Below are 16,661 nucleotides of genomic sequence, written 5' to 3' on the forward strand. Positions count from 1 at the left end.
TTTGATTTTCCACTAAGGGGCTAATCCCTACATGGACAAACTCCTGCTGTGTCTTTTGACCAGGTGCAAGGCTACGCTGCCACAGCTATGTGATCCTGCAGTTCCATTCTTATTTTCGGCTATGGATGTGAACTGGTTTATTATTGGAAGAGAAGACTGTTGAATAATTTGCAACCAAAGTGTTTTAAATCAATGTAATGATAAAAAAATGTACAATTAATACTCGTCGTTGTCATTATGAGCAATTAAAATTATTGCATAATTGTAAAGAGAGACACATCGCTTGTTCTACCGAGACAAACCAATTCGGAAGTTAACGTGTAAACTCGAGTGGAAAGGAAACGACGGGCTGGTGTCATCTAGCCGATCTGTTGTACCTAAGGTCACAGACAGGGGGCGCCCCAAACGCTGGGGGAAAGTCAGCGAAAACACTCGCGTCCCCATTTTGCGCCTAGTTGTTTGGCTGCGAAAGGTCGTTTGTTTTCGTCACACTCAACACTTGTGTGGTTGGCCAGCGTCGGTGGAAGCGCCATAAAAATCCGTCTTTCTCGAAGTAAAAGTACTTCGTTTTCCTGTATATAAACAACTCATAACGTTTTTGACAACAGAAAACTTGTTTTAAAAAATTTGCCTCTGTCATTGTGGAGTTTCCCTGGAGCAGCTTTGGAGACGGCTTTTTATCGCCTCTTCGGATTTGTCAAGAAACGGCAGGCTCGGGATATTCGGAGGTAAAAAATGAAAGTTTTCTTAAGTGAACCAAAGTTTAAACACTTCGTTTAAAAGCCGTGTTTGCTCTTGGGATTTTTAAGAAACGTAATTACGTGCGAGTGTTTCCTCTTTTTTCAGAATAAGCGCCGATATTGAAGTCCTATCTCTTTCGCCACTCTCAATCAGCCCCAAATCACGTAGGATAAAATGCTCGTAGGGTTCGTCTCTGTAGCTGCGGCGTCCAGCAGAGACACTACAAGTTTAAAGAGACTTACTCTTTCTACAGTTGTCTAAGGTTCAGTTTCACCGTTTTTTTGTGAGTTTTCCTACTGGCCTACAGGCGTTGGATAAAAAAAGTGTTTAAATGTTCAGCAAGCCTCTCTTTTGCAAAATTGTGTGCAGAGTTAAAGCCATATTTCTGTATATATTAGCAATGCTGAAATCAGGGTCGATACGTTGTCATTGCGCCGATGTTGGATCAGAAAACGTGAATGAACAAGTCGCCTGAAAATCCCACATGAAGGAACAACGCCCCATAAATTGTAATGATGCCATCGAAAATGTGCTCCGCTCACTATGAGGACTGTGAGATTTAGTGCCCAGACTTGCCCACGGAGGGACCAAACCCTTTCCCCCATTAAAGTAAAGAGCCCTGCACGCACAACTATACAGATACAGCTCTGCTGTTTAATTACTCACTCTCATTAGTAGCCAAGGCTCGGTCCCACTGCAAGCACACCCTTTCATTAAACAGGGAGGTGTTTCCCATCTCATCTTTCCACTTTTGCAGCTGGCAGCGTTATATGACGGTTGTTGGACTACTGCTGACTTATGTAGTTTTGTAGTTTTTTAGATGTTTACTTAGTAAACACCGCCGATTCTTCTTTTTCAGGCGTTCAGTTTTGTCTGATTTGTTGTTCTGGCTTGTAGGACTTGTTCCTTGGAGCATGATATGGGGAACGTCTGTAAATGAAGTTGTCGTGGGTCTCTTGACACGTTGTCAACGTTTATCCGAATGAGCTTTTTGTTGTTGTGCCAATAGAGATTGCGTTGCAGTGCCATGATCAGGTTTTGAACTGGGTGAATTACAGGGGTCGTCTGAAACGTGCTCTTCTTTTCAATGTGGCCGTTTTAACTTTATTGCTAAGTGTAGGACTACATTTTCTCTTTCACACAGGAATAAGTCCTCTCGTTAAGAACCTGAGAACATCAGTTAGCACTACATGCTTCAAACCTCCTCACCATTTAGGATTTGATGCTTAGTCACACTGTTTCCAGGCTCTGGTGACTTCAGGTCTTGTTCAGTCATATTACACATTTTTCACTACAGAGATTGACCTATTTTTTTTATTACTTTTGATGACTTTGATCTATTCCCCAAATTAAGGTCAAAAAGAAAGCTGTGTCATCCCGAAACACACTGATGGCAATTTACCGAAACCACCTGAGATGTTGGGTTGCACCAGTTAGATTGGTTTCTGTTTTGATTCTGTTTTCAAGATGGTTGATGCAAGATTCACAAGCATGTGGTGGTGCCATTAAGATGCCCACTGAAAGTCATAGACAAGCGAGAGCTTGGAGTTAAGGGAATGGGTTTGTATTCAAACATGACCTCCTCCTCTCCACAAGCTGCAGGATGTCCTCTTCTCTCAGGTTCGTCCCATCTGCAGTTTTAGTGGTTCATAACTCAAGCACCACTTCCTTTCCATCAAATTGGTCATCTTGTGACTATCTGATACGTTATAAATGAATTTAGTGTTTGATCCAGTTGTCAAGCAAGTCATATTTATTTTAGAATTTATTAGGACACACAGTGAGCTGGTGATTCAGGCACTGCATCGTGTGAATGGTGCTAGTTCAGTCCTGCCAGTGGTCATAGTCATGGATATCATCATTCTATGGCAGTCTTGAGTCTTAGACTGCCCAGCTTTAAGTGTCTGAATATCGAACAGTTTCAGCGTGGACCATCGTGGAGACAAGTCTGACTTTTTGATGCAATGATGTATTATATCTTATCATGTGATGTTTGGCTTTTCTCTGAAGGCTGGATAATGTTGACAGTTATTCTTTTCAAAACCATGCTACCTACCCTTTTCGCAATGGTAGGTCCTGGGACTTTGGCCTGGAAGTTTAGGTAAGTAGAGCCCAGTACATAAAGAGTACACCAGAGTTGACTCTCAGGACAATGAAAACTGAAATAACCAGTTTCTCAGGGACCTTCATCCATTAGCTTCCTGGCTCAAGGGTGTCAGGAGTGGGAAGAGCCATTCAGGGCTCTTCCTATTCTTGGTTTAAAACCTCTACTGAATTAGCAAGTTGTTGCTGTAGTTGTACAGTAAGGTTTCCAGTATCCGTTTGACTAATGTTTTAGAAAGATTAAGAACTATAATTTACTATAATAATGCAAACCAAACAAAAGGGAAGCACTCTACCAGTGAAACCATGAGATCAAATCGACGTTTGCATGAGATTTAGATGAAATCTTACTACTCTTTGCTTCTGTGGCTTGCTCATTTTGCAGCCTGGGCTAGCGTTGGACAACTGAAAGTGTGATGAGGTGCAGCCGAGCATGGTTGAGGAGATAAATGCACCCCATTTAAAATCTGTTAAAGCACTGGTGTGATTAACACACATTTTCTTCAGTCAAGGCGATGAGCTGAGGGTTGTGACTGGGTTTGCGCTCTAAGCCCGAGACCAGAGTCAGCTAGGGGCCTTGCGAGACCTGAGAGATGAGAATTGCAATGAAGGAACTAGAAATGACTCAGCCTAGCCTTAGTATCCAGTATTTCAACATGTGTGTTAAAGGTCAGTGTGCATGTGTGAAATCTGTTGTTGATTATGTGTGTTTTATAAAATCATTGTCAGGCCTAAGCACTTGATAAATACAAACATGCTTTTGTTTTGGTCTTTTCAAAAGGAAGAAAACAAATTGGCAACATGCCTATTTTCGGCATCATGCTTGTAGTGTTTTTCCTGCCATGCATGTATGATACCTTTTTTTAAATAGTCCCAGATACAGTAAATGTTTTTTTTTTTTTTTTTTTTTTACTTTTTACCAATCCTGAAATGTAGAGGAAATGGAGCAATGTAAAGATAGCAAAATCATTTAGCATTTGCAGAACTGTCCATTAGCATGGTTTAATTTGTGAAATTCTTACTGGCCCTGAGAAGTTTTCATTCTTAATTTATCACCCTTAGCATTTAGACATGTTCTGCCTTTAAGCTAGGACTAGCCTAGGTCATTGGTTAAATGATGGGCGTGACAGTGATGACATGTACAGTTTTAGCGCCCAAGTCCTGCACTTCCACATTTTTCCAAGTGGTGGCGCCAACTGATTGATTTTCACAGCACCTTCACTGTGTCCAGTCGATGAGGAGTGTATTAAGGCCTCAGCATTGATGAGTGTCGTCAAGTCAAATTATTTATATAGCGCTTTTTACTACAGATGTCACAAAGCAGCTTTACAATCGTATGGGTCCAGATCCTCAATGATTCAAAATTGGACGCAGGTCATGTGGTAATGGAACAAATCCCAGTTCTCTGTTGCAGCCATCTCTTAATTGGCATTTAGCAGTCTGTAACATAGATGTATCAATCACATCTGCAGTTTTGGAATGTGTATTGTGTGTAAGGGATGTTTTCAGTCTACAGCTCCTTTTTCATTATTTCTGCTCACCTTAAGAAAGGCTCACAGGGATATTAATGTTAGTGGCAACCCCCACAGAGAACTCTACTGTTGAATATGTCGTAGTGTAGGTTGTGCATAGTGGCCATGTAGAGTGTTCTGTGGGCTCCGTTTCCATCTCCTGGAACAATCGGAGGTGTTCCACCATTTTTTGTTTCCACCAGTTTTCACAATGTCAGGTTACCCAGGCGGGGCCCCCGCACTTCCTGCGTCGTTCCGAAGGGGGGCGCTGTCTGACTGCAGTTCACGGTTGCCCACTGTCCGCTCCCGTGGCCACTGTGAAGCTCAGGTTAGGATGACTTGCATTTCATCCACAGAACAAAACAGAGCGAGCCAAAATGAAGGCTTGTGTCGTGTGCAGCTAAATCAGTGTTTCAGGTTGCAGTGGTTTCCATGTTTTCTTTATCTCGCAGTGGAAAAGCAACGCTGGTTGCTATTTGCTGGTCATCTTAATGCTTAGGCACTGGGAAGACACTGCCTAACCAGTGCTGAATGTTTGTTTGTTACCTTTTCTTTCTTTGTCCTTCTATGGTTCACATTCTTTCACATGGTTTTATGCTGCCTAGCTTTCTGCTGGATACACATGCTTCCAAATGGCGATTTTTTTTTTATTGATTGACACAATCTGGGAGACTGTTGACAATATAAGCGTTTTTTTCCATCACCTTTAAAATAGATCTTTCACGCAAGGTAACATGCATTAGGGGTCCAACGTTGTCAGTGAGAGAAGCCGGCAGCCACTGAATGGCTCTCCGTCATCAAATTTCTGGCTCTCTGTTGCCTTGCTGTCAGATGGCATGAGTGGCACTTAATAAAGACTCAGGGTGCTTGGTTTAACAGCTCCGAGCTCACTGCCGTGCCGCAGACTTGAGGCTTATATCCAATCGCAATGGCTTAATACATGAATTTGAACCATCGTGGTGATTTCTAGTGATTCTGCAGTTGGTGAAGTGTTGTCAGTGTTGGGCTGCAGCTGGTCGCCTCACCTGTGCAACGTGACTCTGGCATTGTTTCCTTGTTTGTATTGCTTGCGCCGCCTACCAGCAGGGGTTGGGCAGGCAAGCAGAGTTTCGCTTCCTCTGAGCGCATGAACAGACATGGCTGTTGGAGAAAGTGAGATGTCGTCGTCATGGGCCAGCAGGTCCGAGTGTTCGGTACACCCGTGCCACGGCAGACGTCTCCAACAAAGTGCTACAGGACTCGCAGGGAGCTTAGTATTCTGGAAGCTTCTGTGTTAACGTTGTAAACAGGGCAGGGATTTAGGGGTTTTACACAAAGGCACGTGCACGTGTGAGGGGGGTGAGCAGAAGAGTGAGATGCAAAGAAAGGAAGAGAATCTCCCACGCCTGCAGCAGAGCCCCCCCCCCCCACATTTTGACCCTCTTGTCTGCGATGTGAAGGAGGTTCTGCAGGTGCCACACTGCCACACAAATCCCCTCTGTGTCAGAACAATCACCGCAGTTTCACTTCCTGCTTCCGTGTCCCAGATTTTGACTCAGCTTTGACAAGAATACTGACGAAGAGCGTTGGGTTCGTCATTATGAATCCAGCTGACTGCCGATTTAATAGCTACAAGCACAAACAGCTAGACAAGATCATTAATAATAGTCACTATACCTTCCTGTTTCTGCCTGTCTGTGTGTGATGAGTAACATACAGTTCCTATTTTGGTTAAAAGGGCAATTGAGCTGTCTAATCATTGAGATGCCACAATTGTCTGTATTTTTATGCACTAAATTTATAATTCTACATGGTCTTTTATGCAACAAGTAATAATTTAACATCGAATAAATACACTAGAGTTTAGATTTATTGTTGTGCTGCATAGGGAACCACACATTGGTGATTTAGAAAAGTTACCAACAGTCAAGAGCCATAACACTGCACTTGATTTCCCCCACAGAAACCTCAAAAACAACATTCTGTTGAAGGTTGTTTGTTAAAAGTTCTTTGTGAATGCCACATATTGATCTCCCCCCCCCCCCCCGAGTCATCTTTCAGCAGGTGCATGCAGAAGTCACCTGGGCTGAAGCCAGGTGATTATTTTAGAATCAGCTAAAAAAAAAAAAAAAAAAAAACAATTTCCAAGTAAGCATCTTTCCAGTATGGTCTGCTTCTTGCTTCCTCCTCTGCCTCTGCCCAATTACCACAGTCACATGCTTGGCTCCACCATGACCCACCCCCCCACCCCCCAGTGTGTCACACGCACTGCATGTCCTTGAACTTGTGGGCTGAGTGTCCTCAGCCCAGGGCAGTGTCCTCAGACCCATGTGCTCTTATCATGTACTTAATCTCCTGCAGTATTTGCAAGCTTATTTATGGTGACAGCAAGCTGGCAGCAGGAAGTCTGTGCAGCTTCCCGCCCGCACTGTGACCGAACAAAAGGAGTTTCGGGAGTCACACTGCCAGTCACATGAACTGGATCATTTGACACTGAGTCGACGGAAACGGCCTTTGATCCGTTGAGCGGCGCATCCGCTCGTGTGGTGTGGGCCTGTGTGTGTGTGTGTGTGTGTGTGTGTGTGTGTGTGTGTCGTCTCATGAGGGCTGGAGCCGGTCCTGTGCACGGGTCTGTTCTTTTTGTGGTTGGCTTGACGTTCTCTACATCGCAGGCTTTCAGAGCTAGAGCGTGTAACGCCCGACGTCCCGCCGGCGGGGACAGTAGGACACGTCCTCCTCGCCCCGACCTTCTGTCGTCCGCCTGCCTCGGCGTACGCCAGCTCGTACGCCAGCTCGTACTAGCATCTGCATTTCAAGAATCATCCGGACCTCTTCCCTCTTCCCCCTACGCTGTCTCTTGTTCCTTCTGCTTTTCCCACGTTAGATTAAACAAATTCACGTACTTTTAAAAGCACTTCAGACGCAGGACTGGCGACTGAGGCTCCGTGGATGGCAGCTGCATGGTCAAGGGAAACTGCTGGTGTCTGTATCAGCAGATCCCATTTTCAGGTGGGCATCACCACCTGCACCAGTACCCCTCTCCCATGGCAGTTTTGGCCACTGCAGCAACTGCCCCATGTGACCTTTTTAAGATGTGAAACCACATATGCTAACCGTGCCAATCACCCACACTAACGTGGCTCCTTACTGAGCACTTGCTGTTGCTGTACCAACGCCACACGTACCGTTGCACAGCTATTCTCCGAAGCCGAGCCACGCTTTAGTCTGTCTGTTCACCCTTCAGCAACCTTCCTACAGGGAACCCTAATCAGACAGAACAAACTCCCCCAGTTTAACCAAAACACAACTGTAGCTCTAATGACCCTGTGTTCTCATACAGGAGGCTTGTTTTCCCAAGACCACCGCACAGCCAGGCAGGAATTAACCATGGACTTTTAACCTTGAAAAGTGCCCTATACTTCTCCGATGAAGTGATATGCGGCCATGCAACTCAGTCGAGGGTTCTAAATGAACACTTTGTTTTTAAGGTCGTAAGTGCCGTGGACTGGTAGAGGGAGATTGTTGTTTTGACTTGAATAGTCGCACATTGCTTCTCCCGTGGGATGAATGAGGGCATTTAGAGGTGGGTGACACACACAGCGCACAATGGTTAAGAGTTTTACTGCATGTCTTTAGCATCGGCAGGGCTGGCTTCGGACTCGGACGCTCACAGCTGCGCTCCTGTTCGTGGCTGATTCGACGCTTTTATTGACATGACAGTCGGACGCTTTTGCCAAAGCGGTACAAAGTGCGTAGGGCTAAACATCGTGGGCGCTACAATAGTTAACGTCTAACCAACGCTCGCAGGCCTCCAGTGTTCACGACCCCTGTTTCGTGTCATTTTCGTTTACATTTGACTTTAAAGTAGTCCACGAGGCCACAAATCAGTGGGTTAGTGAGATTTTCCAGATAATATTGATTGCAAGTAACGATGCAGCTTTTCAGCATGTGCCATGGAAACCCAAGAGTTGTCATTCCAACAGGAGCTATAGGCCTATTATTTTGAGTGCTGATGCTGACCAACTGTTCCTGCTTAACTGCTATGTTGTTTGCTGATGCATGTTTTGAATTATAGTAGGCTTGTAAACTGTAGACTGCAAGTTTTGCATTTGCAAAGCCTGCTGATTTGGGGGGTGGAGGTCGTACACAAGACGATGTTTAACGGTTAGTTTGCCCGTGGTCAAAAGTATATCATGACTGCAGAACAGTAGTTACCCATGAAATGCTAATGAATTTCTCTACTAATACGTATATATGCCAGGGTTCTTGTAACACAAATCTAATGCCAATGAGCATTCTGGGGCTATTTAAACAGAATATTTATCCTTGGGCCAAACCTGAATTGTGTTGTTTTAAGAATAAACAAGCAATTGAACAATTTACATGAGACTTACATCAGGTACACGTCACGTTTTCCTAAGTAATGAGGCCCAGTCGTGTGTTTAGTTAGGTAACGATTGATTGAACTCAACAAATGTAAAGTAATAAGTATGTAATAAATTGTATGCATACATATCTGAGAGAGTAACTGAATGCAATGCAAACGCTGGTCGGCCTTCTTGCACCCTGCCTGAGTGTTTGCATTTTCTGTTGGTCGGGGGTTGTTCTGGAGTTGCTCTCCCTCTTTTTCTTCCTTCACTACAATAGCATTTGTGTCAGAGGAGTATTTTAAACACTGCGCCTGTGGCAGCCTGCGTGTGTGCTGACGTACGTGGGATATTATGTCCAGGAGCTGCTGTTTGTCTAGGGCCAGGGTACTGAGTGATAATGGTCCATTATGGCAGCCATAGCCCCTTGTTATTCTGTGCAGATGGACCCCTGCTCGGAGGACTGCCCCTCCCCTCCCGGACCACCACCACCACCACCATGCTCCCGCTTGCACGCACCCCTTCCGGCTCTAGGAACTGCTGGGAAAAGGGCATGACATCACCCTGGCTGTGCGAGACTTTGTGTAGAGTGGCACAGCAGGCTGAATGCCCCATAGTGCATTGTGTGCCCTTGATACATTAAGGTGCTATATATATGTGTGTGTGTGTGTGTCTTGATGCAGTCAAGCAAGTCTCTTTGTTCTCGTCATCTGTGCCTGGTTTAGATAAGCATTATGCACATGCATTATCATTCGCTTTAAATTTTTTAGATTAAAATTTTAGATTGCTGTTTAGTAACCAAACATTTCTTAAAAACCCTTCTAAGTTTGGTTAACTAAATTTTGGTTAAACCTGATCTAAGTGTGACCAAGTTTCAGCTTTTAGTGGCATATGTACACCTTACATTGTTTTGTTGTTTGTGCATCTGAAATGGAAACGGGTATTTCACTAATTAAACCTCTGACTGCATGGTGATTTTCGATTGGAGTAACGTTAGACGTGCATATTTTGGGCTCTGCGTAAGCGTATCACGGCGTCCTCTCATTCCCGTCATCACTGAAGAGAATAACGTCTTGCATTAAGGTGTTCTAGTTGCACTACTGCACCCTGAACAAATGAAACGCAATAAGAGTTACACCATTTCCCTGCAGTCCACTTCCTGATCTGCACACTTCATTTCCAAGTCCAGTCTGTTAAACATGTCATATTGAATTAATCACATTAGTGCACGTGTAAACACCTTAATCAAACTTGGACCCGAATCTGGTTATTCACCATAAGTAGATTACTGTGTGCATGTAAACATAATGATTGAGGTCCCTTATTGTCTTTTTCATTTAGGCATCATTGATTGTGAACCAATAGTTAGTGTACGTGTTGAGGTCATAGGGTTCCTTTGATCAAATTCCGTAGACCCAGGATAGCTCCAGGTATGCTGCTGGTTAAAACGAGTCCCTGGACCAAAAGTGTCAGCTAAACGACCAAACGCTACTCACGTCAACAGGTTTGGGAAGGTTTTGTAATGCCTGCTGATGGCTTTCTAAAGCAGGTTTGTTTATGACACAGTGCTGACCTTGACGGCGCTGGGGGAGCAATGAAAGTGTCTGTACTCTGGCTTCCTTTGGAAGACATAGGCCCGCTTCTGTTGAGTCGTAGTCTGCTTTTCCGTGAGGCTCGCTGGGCGGGTTGTTTGTTTTTGCTGTTCACAGACGAGTCCCGTAATGTCTAGCCGCGCTTGTGTCGTCCGGCTGCCGGACGATCTGCATCGTGGGCAGCGTGTCCGCACCTTCTCGTCTCTCCCAGTCCTCTGCTGCTGCAGATGTGACTCCGTGCACACTCCCCAGGGTGCTCCTGGCCCGAACAAAACGGGACCCTCCGTATCGCTCGATCTGTGCACGTTGCGCTTTACTAATGAGGTTTGTTCCGACGTTCATCCATCCGTGTGCGTGTTAGTGAGAACGGCATCGCTCCGAGTTCGTTCGGGTATGGGGACGTTGGTACTGCACATGAGTGTGAGGCGATCGGTAACTAGGTTTGGAACTAGTTAGAATTTTGTTTTGGTCAATACTGTTGCTTACATGTACATGCATGCACATTGTTTGTTTACCTTGGTATCTAATATGACGCATAACCCAAAATGTTCTCTTTAGATGTTGCCAGACTTGATATTCCCGATAGCAACAAGCCCAATTCATGAAAGAGAATCGATGCGTCATTCCCCCACTAGCATGCATCCTCAAGTGAAATAAATATATCCCATAATTCTGCAGTGTGATTGTAATACCGTAGCTTTGGCACCTTCTGTGGAATGGCTCTCGGGTAGCGAGCTTTGGCGTGCTATTTGGGCCGTCGTTACACGGAAACCCCCCTGAGTCTGCAGCCTGTTCTCTTTCAAACTGAACTATACCTTTCTGGTCTGTTAAACATGCTGGTTTCAAGGAACTTAATCAGCTGAACTGATGCCCCCTGAAGATACCCTAAAGCGTAATCCTTCAAAGGCAGGATTACTCTTCTTTACTTCAATGTATTACCAAGATCCTGTATCATCGGGGCAAGTACAAAACAATTGTTTAGTACTAGTAGTTTAGCTAATCAGATGAAGACATTATTAATTAATGTTATAGAACCAAGTAGGCATGTGGGAGGGTGACTGTTGGTGACTCGCAGGCTAATAAGCCCCGCCCCCTGTACAGACAACAAAGGTTTTCCCAAGGCTACAGGATCTGGATTTGCACCAACAATGCTGATTATACAAAACGATGAACAACTATAACAAAAAAAAGGCTCAAACATTTCTCCATCAGCAGGTTTTTCTTGGGGCAACGGTTTGGTCCTTGGTTTTAAACACTGTGGAATGTGGAAAAAAGCAACAGTGGGGGTTTACAGTAAATGCTGCCGCTGTTCTGAATCACAGTGCTGTTTTGTGTTTGGAGTCACCATGACTCTCTCCCTCACTTCTGTGAACACTAGAGATGATTTACATTTGGGTTCGTCCATCCACTCCGTGAGAGCACTTGTACAGTAAGCAGACAGAATAAACACCCTCTCCTGACAAAACACACACACACACACACACACAAGCAAACAAGCACTGGGAATTAACTGACAACAGGAACAATACTCCACTGGTTTCTTGGTCCTCGAAGCCAGAATGCCGCACCTGTTCTGTCATTGTCATCGTTTCACAGTGAAGGTGAGGAAAAGTACTTTCGTGCTTGTGGTTCCAGTTCAGCTGCTCCTCATTTCCAAGTGCTGCAGCCTCTTTGAACCACTCTCTCCTCTGTTCGTCTGGCGACTTGCATCAAAGCTGTTTTTACATGAACTTCCCTGCAGACAAGTGTAACACAGCCTGCTTTTTGTCGCTGCGCACCACACCACCTTTTCTCTTGACCGTCTCTTCAAATGTGAGGATGAAGGGGGGGGGAGCAGATTGGATTACACACCTCCCACCTGTTGACCAGGTCGACATATCCAGGAACCTTATCTTTGATCTAAAGGGAAGAGGCTACCCACTTCAGATGTCCTACTAACATATCAGTAACATGCAAATGTGTCCAATTGCTGGGGCAGGTTTTCAGGTAAGGTGTGGCATGAGAGAGTTATTGGTAGTGGTGTTTTCATCGACCCCAGCAATAAGGAAACTGGTAGATACTGGTAGATAAGAGACACTGATTCCATTCTCTTGCTGCATGGAGTGCCCCCATCCCCACCACCACCACCACCACCATCCCCCTAAACCCTCCCTGGCTGCTTGGCTTGGTCCCAGACACCAACGACGTCATTACTGCTATAAAACGTGCACTGCCGACAAGCAACGATTGTGCACTGAGGGAGTCGAGTGCATGTTTGAGCTTTGTGTGTTGTGCCTCCAGGAAAGCTTTGTGGGGTAGGGATGCAAAAATCTTGCAAAAAAAAAAAACCCCCACAAAAAATAAAGTCAGAGAAACACTTTGCATAATTCAACTCCAGTGTATTTCATTAAGTAACAAAACGGACATGTGTAGTCCCTCTGCTTTAGGAGGATTTTGTAATGGAGTGCAGATAGCTGGATCACTGCAGGAGAAACTGGTGTTATGAGCTCAAGGTCTGGTTGGCGGCCCTAGCTGGTCTTACTCTGCCTACCTGACCGAGGGATCTTAAAGATGGCGGCTTGTTTCGACAGGATTTGTAAGAACATTGTCAAAGCAGCGGCTGTTACGTCACACGCACATCCACGGCCTCAGAGACATCCTGTTCTCTAATGCATAGAGACAGGACCCAGGACCCCTTCATGCGTCACTCAAGGGAGCCGTCATATGCCACACCCTTCAAACACACAGGAACTTGAATTCTTATTCTAAGAGAAGTCACTGTGTTTTTGTTTGTGTGTGTGTGTGTGTATGTGTGTGTGCACGTGGTGTTTCCCCCAGTTTTATGTTGCTGAAAATGTCTTCTAAGATGTCAAGCTCGAACAGCATGGCCCATGCAAGACGGACAGTACAGCAGCTCCGAGTCGAAGCCAGCATCGAGAGGATAAAGGTGTGTGCCGCGCCGCATTTTGCCCCCCGTGAAAACCCCTGCTGCCCCTTTATTAAAAGAAACCCAAGCTAAAAAACCAGGCCGCACCTCGGCCTCCATGCAAACGTTTCACGGCAAACACTTTGCGTGGTTTAAGAGCGACACACCGCACGCTGCCCTAATGACCTGTCGCCCCTTCTCTCTGCTCTGACCTCGCAGGTGTCCAAGGCTTCAGCAGACCTCATGCGCTACTGCGGAGAGCATGCCAGGCAAGACCCTTTACTGATGGGCATCCCCGCCTCAGAAAACCCCTTCAAGGACAAAAAACCCTGTACAATATTGTAGTGGGCCGCCTCAGCCCCTCCTGTTATTTAATTAATTCCGCTCAACACTGCCTTAAGTCCAGATCTAGCTAAACCCGTGCAGCAAATTTCAGGCTGCATTTTTGATGCAGTGAATCAGTGTCCATCCGTACTAATCACTGGTCACCTAGGAGAAACATTAGCATTCTTGTGCAACTCGTGCGTCTCTTCATGTGTCACGTTGTTCAGGATGAACCGAGAGAATTCCAGAGAAAGAATGTATAACTCAAAAAAAAAAAAAAAAAAAAAAAAAAAAGTAAAATTACTGTTGTCCACTGAACTGTGCCATTAGTCAGTGCCTTTGTGGTTGATGTAGGGAAGTTGGTATAAGGAAGTTACACACACTAAAGACACAAGGAGAGGGTGAGAATATGGAAACTCGTGCAACATTTCTTGGTGGTGTTGCTGTTGTGTGAAAAGCCCAGAAATCTCAAAAGCAACATAAGCCACAGGAAATTTTGTTGTGTGTGTGTGTGCGCGCGTATGTGTGTGTGTGTGTGTGTGGGGGGGGGGGGGGGGGGGGATTTAGAATGAAATGTGTGTTTCTTGGACCTGTCCTTCTCTCCCCAAAGAACTGTAGGATGCAAGAGTGCAGCAAGCCTAAAGACATTAGTATATGAATAAAAAACGTAATATTAAAAAAAGGTTTAAAGAAGGACCTGACGTATTTGCTCTGTGTTGGTTAATTGTGTGCTATGCTAGTACTTTATCAATGATCTTTTTAGCAATGGGACTTAGCTCCGGTGATTTGTTGTAAGAAGCTTTGGAGGAATGTTTCAATATTAAAGTGGATTTGTTTTATGCTGTACTTGGGAGTACTTGGGTCACAAATGTCTCTTGGGAAAATAAATTGTAATCTTCATGAACATATAGGTTATGTAACCACCCTATTGGGACAGCGTGATGGTGTCTTGTGTGGAATGCCTTGCCCAATCATGCCACAGGTCCCTTGATTCCAGCAAGTTTAGAATTGATTGCTATTGGCCAATGAGAACCAATCGGATATAATCCCTCAATTTTGCATACTTTGCATACAACAATGATGTTGCATTGTGCCATTTCTACAAACCAGTGTCCATTCGTTAAAAGAATCATGGGCTAACCAATTAGAATCCAGTCTAAATCTGAATAAATACTGTTCTTGTTACTGTTTTGACTTCAACTTTCCCTTTCTTTTTGCAAGGTCATAATTATTTTCCTACCTCGTCGACATCTTGTAGAGGTGTTCGTGTCCATAGACTAGTTAATAACCAGTGGCATGCATTAGCTTCTACAGTGCAGCAGTGACTTCACCAGGCACCATGTCTCTCAGATGGTTCGGCAATAGTTTGAGTAATAAGGCAATGCAGTACCTTTCTCTGCACTTTTAAATGTATTTCTGTAGCAAAAGATGCTCTCCGTGCAGTCCTTGGGCACCCTCACCCAGTTTAGATGTTTGATCTGATGGGGCAAGCAACCCATCTCCAGCTTGCTGCATCAGGTAAGCAAGGCCTCAAAACCTGATCACCTGAGGGTAAGGCATAGCAGCAGGAGCAAATATATGGTCTGGCTGGGTCCACACAGACTGGACCGAGACCTGAAAGAGCCTTGCACACATTTCTTATGTTCCTTGTTAGCCGACTTTAGCTTTAGCTGGATTAGCTATAGCTCTCAACCTCCTACTTCAAACTGTGTGCGCAAGCCTAATATCATGTCAACAAACAATGCACTTTTACAGGCCTGCAGAATGCACTGCACTGTTGAAAACAAGCGTCTTTGACCCCGTGACCTGCACAAAATAATCACACATGCATGGCATCAACGATTCCTTTGTTGCTCCACAGGACTTCCTAAAAGAAAACACTTCTATTACCAGTGTTTGTTTTCCATAACTTGCAGTGTAGCATGCGTTTCCATATACTCTGGAATTCCGTCCACAGTCAGGACAGAGCTAGCTTTGTTTGGCTAAACACAGCTTAAGGCTGTGCCACAGCTAAGGATGTGCCAAAGCCTGGGGTTGTAGCACAGGGAGAAAAAAAAAAGCTGTGAGTTGCTTCAAACTACAAACGACCGAATAACAGGCACTGACTCGTGATGTCTGTCATGGCTGTTTGTGTGAAACAAAATATTCATTGGTGTTATTAATAACCAACTGGTTGTTGATGAAATTGTTTCCATAGTGGTATATGGGCTTCAGAAGAGATGTCTGGGAAGGCTGGTTAATGTCAGTTAATGAACCCAACTGATTTGTAATGACCCCTGTGTGTTTCTTGAACATGAGTGATTTACCCAGTGTGTCTTCAACTATCTGTGAATGAAATTCTTGATTATGGATTATTGATTACTTTATTATTAACCATTCATGTATTTTTGTGTTACCATTATAATTAAAACTAGACCTTATCTTTTCACTAAAAAATCTTAATAAAGGCAAACAAAAATTGAGAAAAGCCAAGGAGTCAGGGTATTTGCATTAGGAAGGCATGGGATAGGTCTTGATGTGCAGTCTGGCTATCTGTCACTGTGACCTGTGCATCTCTGAAACATCTACTGCATGCCTGTAGAATTCTGCCTACACATCCCCCTCAAAACTGTTTCATAAATAATTTCATTAAAATGTCTTAAATTTTAACATTCACTGCAAGTCTGGGAGTCCTTCATTTGCCGCCAGATTGGATAATGACTTGTGTTTTGTTTTTAGGAAAAGGTTGAAACTGTGCAGATATATTAAGGAATACGCTTGTGTCTCCAATATAAAGTAAAGGATGAGTGTTGGTATGGGACTGTGTCTAGTGCTAGTGTCTAGTGAGAAACTCTAGAATTTCTAGAGCCATTAACATTTACTGCATAATATAAAAGTTTATTTAATTCCTCTCACCACCCTATCCCCTGAAAGAGGGGGGGAAGCCTGCATTTTTAACCACAAATAATAGAAATGGCATCCCTGTCAAACAATTACAAAAATTCAGTAGCTTAGTCTCAACAGACTTTACAGCTACATTTCACAAATGTAATTACAATGATTTTGTTACTACAAACAGAACCCTTTTTCCCCCCTCACAAACCCCAATTTACCAGACCAAACGGAAGTATTTACGATATACCCCGCCTACTGTTGACCA

At 44.4% G+C, this 16,661-nt stretch overlaps 1 protein-coding gene across 1 annotated transcript; it reads left to right on the plus strand.

Moving 5' to 3' along the window:
• Nucleotides 1–427: 427 nt before the first annotated feature.
• Nucleotides 428–13,822, plus strand: gng12a (guanine nucleotide binding protein (G protein), gamma 12a). The gene is made up of 3 exons (XM_076981246.1): nucleotides 428–728; nucleotides 13,111–13,219; nucleotides 13,418–13,822. The coding sequence occupies exons 2-3, from the start codon at nucleotides 13,115–13,117 to the stop codon at nucleotides 13,541–13,543; spliced, it is 231 nt and encodes a 76-aa protein (XP_076837361.1). The 5' UTR covers nucleotides 428–728; nucleotides 13,111–13,114; the 3' UTR covers nucleotides 13,544–13,822.
• The last annotated feature ends 2,839 nt before the right edge of the window (nucleotides 13,823–16,661 follow it).

This window comes from Brachyhypopomus gauderio, chromosome 19 (assembly GCF_052324685.1).
Source record: "Brachyhypopomus gauderio isolate BG-103 chromosome 19, BGAUD_0.2, whole genome shotgun sequence".
NCBI classification, from domain to species: Eukaryota; Metazoa; Chordata; class Actinopteri; order Gymnotiformes; family Hypopomidae; genus Brachyhypopomus; species Brachyhypopomus gauderio.

Excerpts from the sequence above, each read along its gene's own strand:
- gng12a (XM_076981246.1), top strand. The coding sequence starts at position 13,115 with ATGTTGCTGAAAATGTCTTCTAAGATGTCAAGCTCGAACAGCATGGCC. Across the intron at positions 13,220-13,417 it reads CCAGCATCGAGAGGATAAAG|GTGTCCAAGGCTTCAGCAGA; the intron begins GTGTGTGCCGCG and ends CTGACCTCGCAG.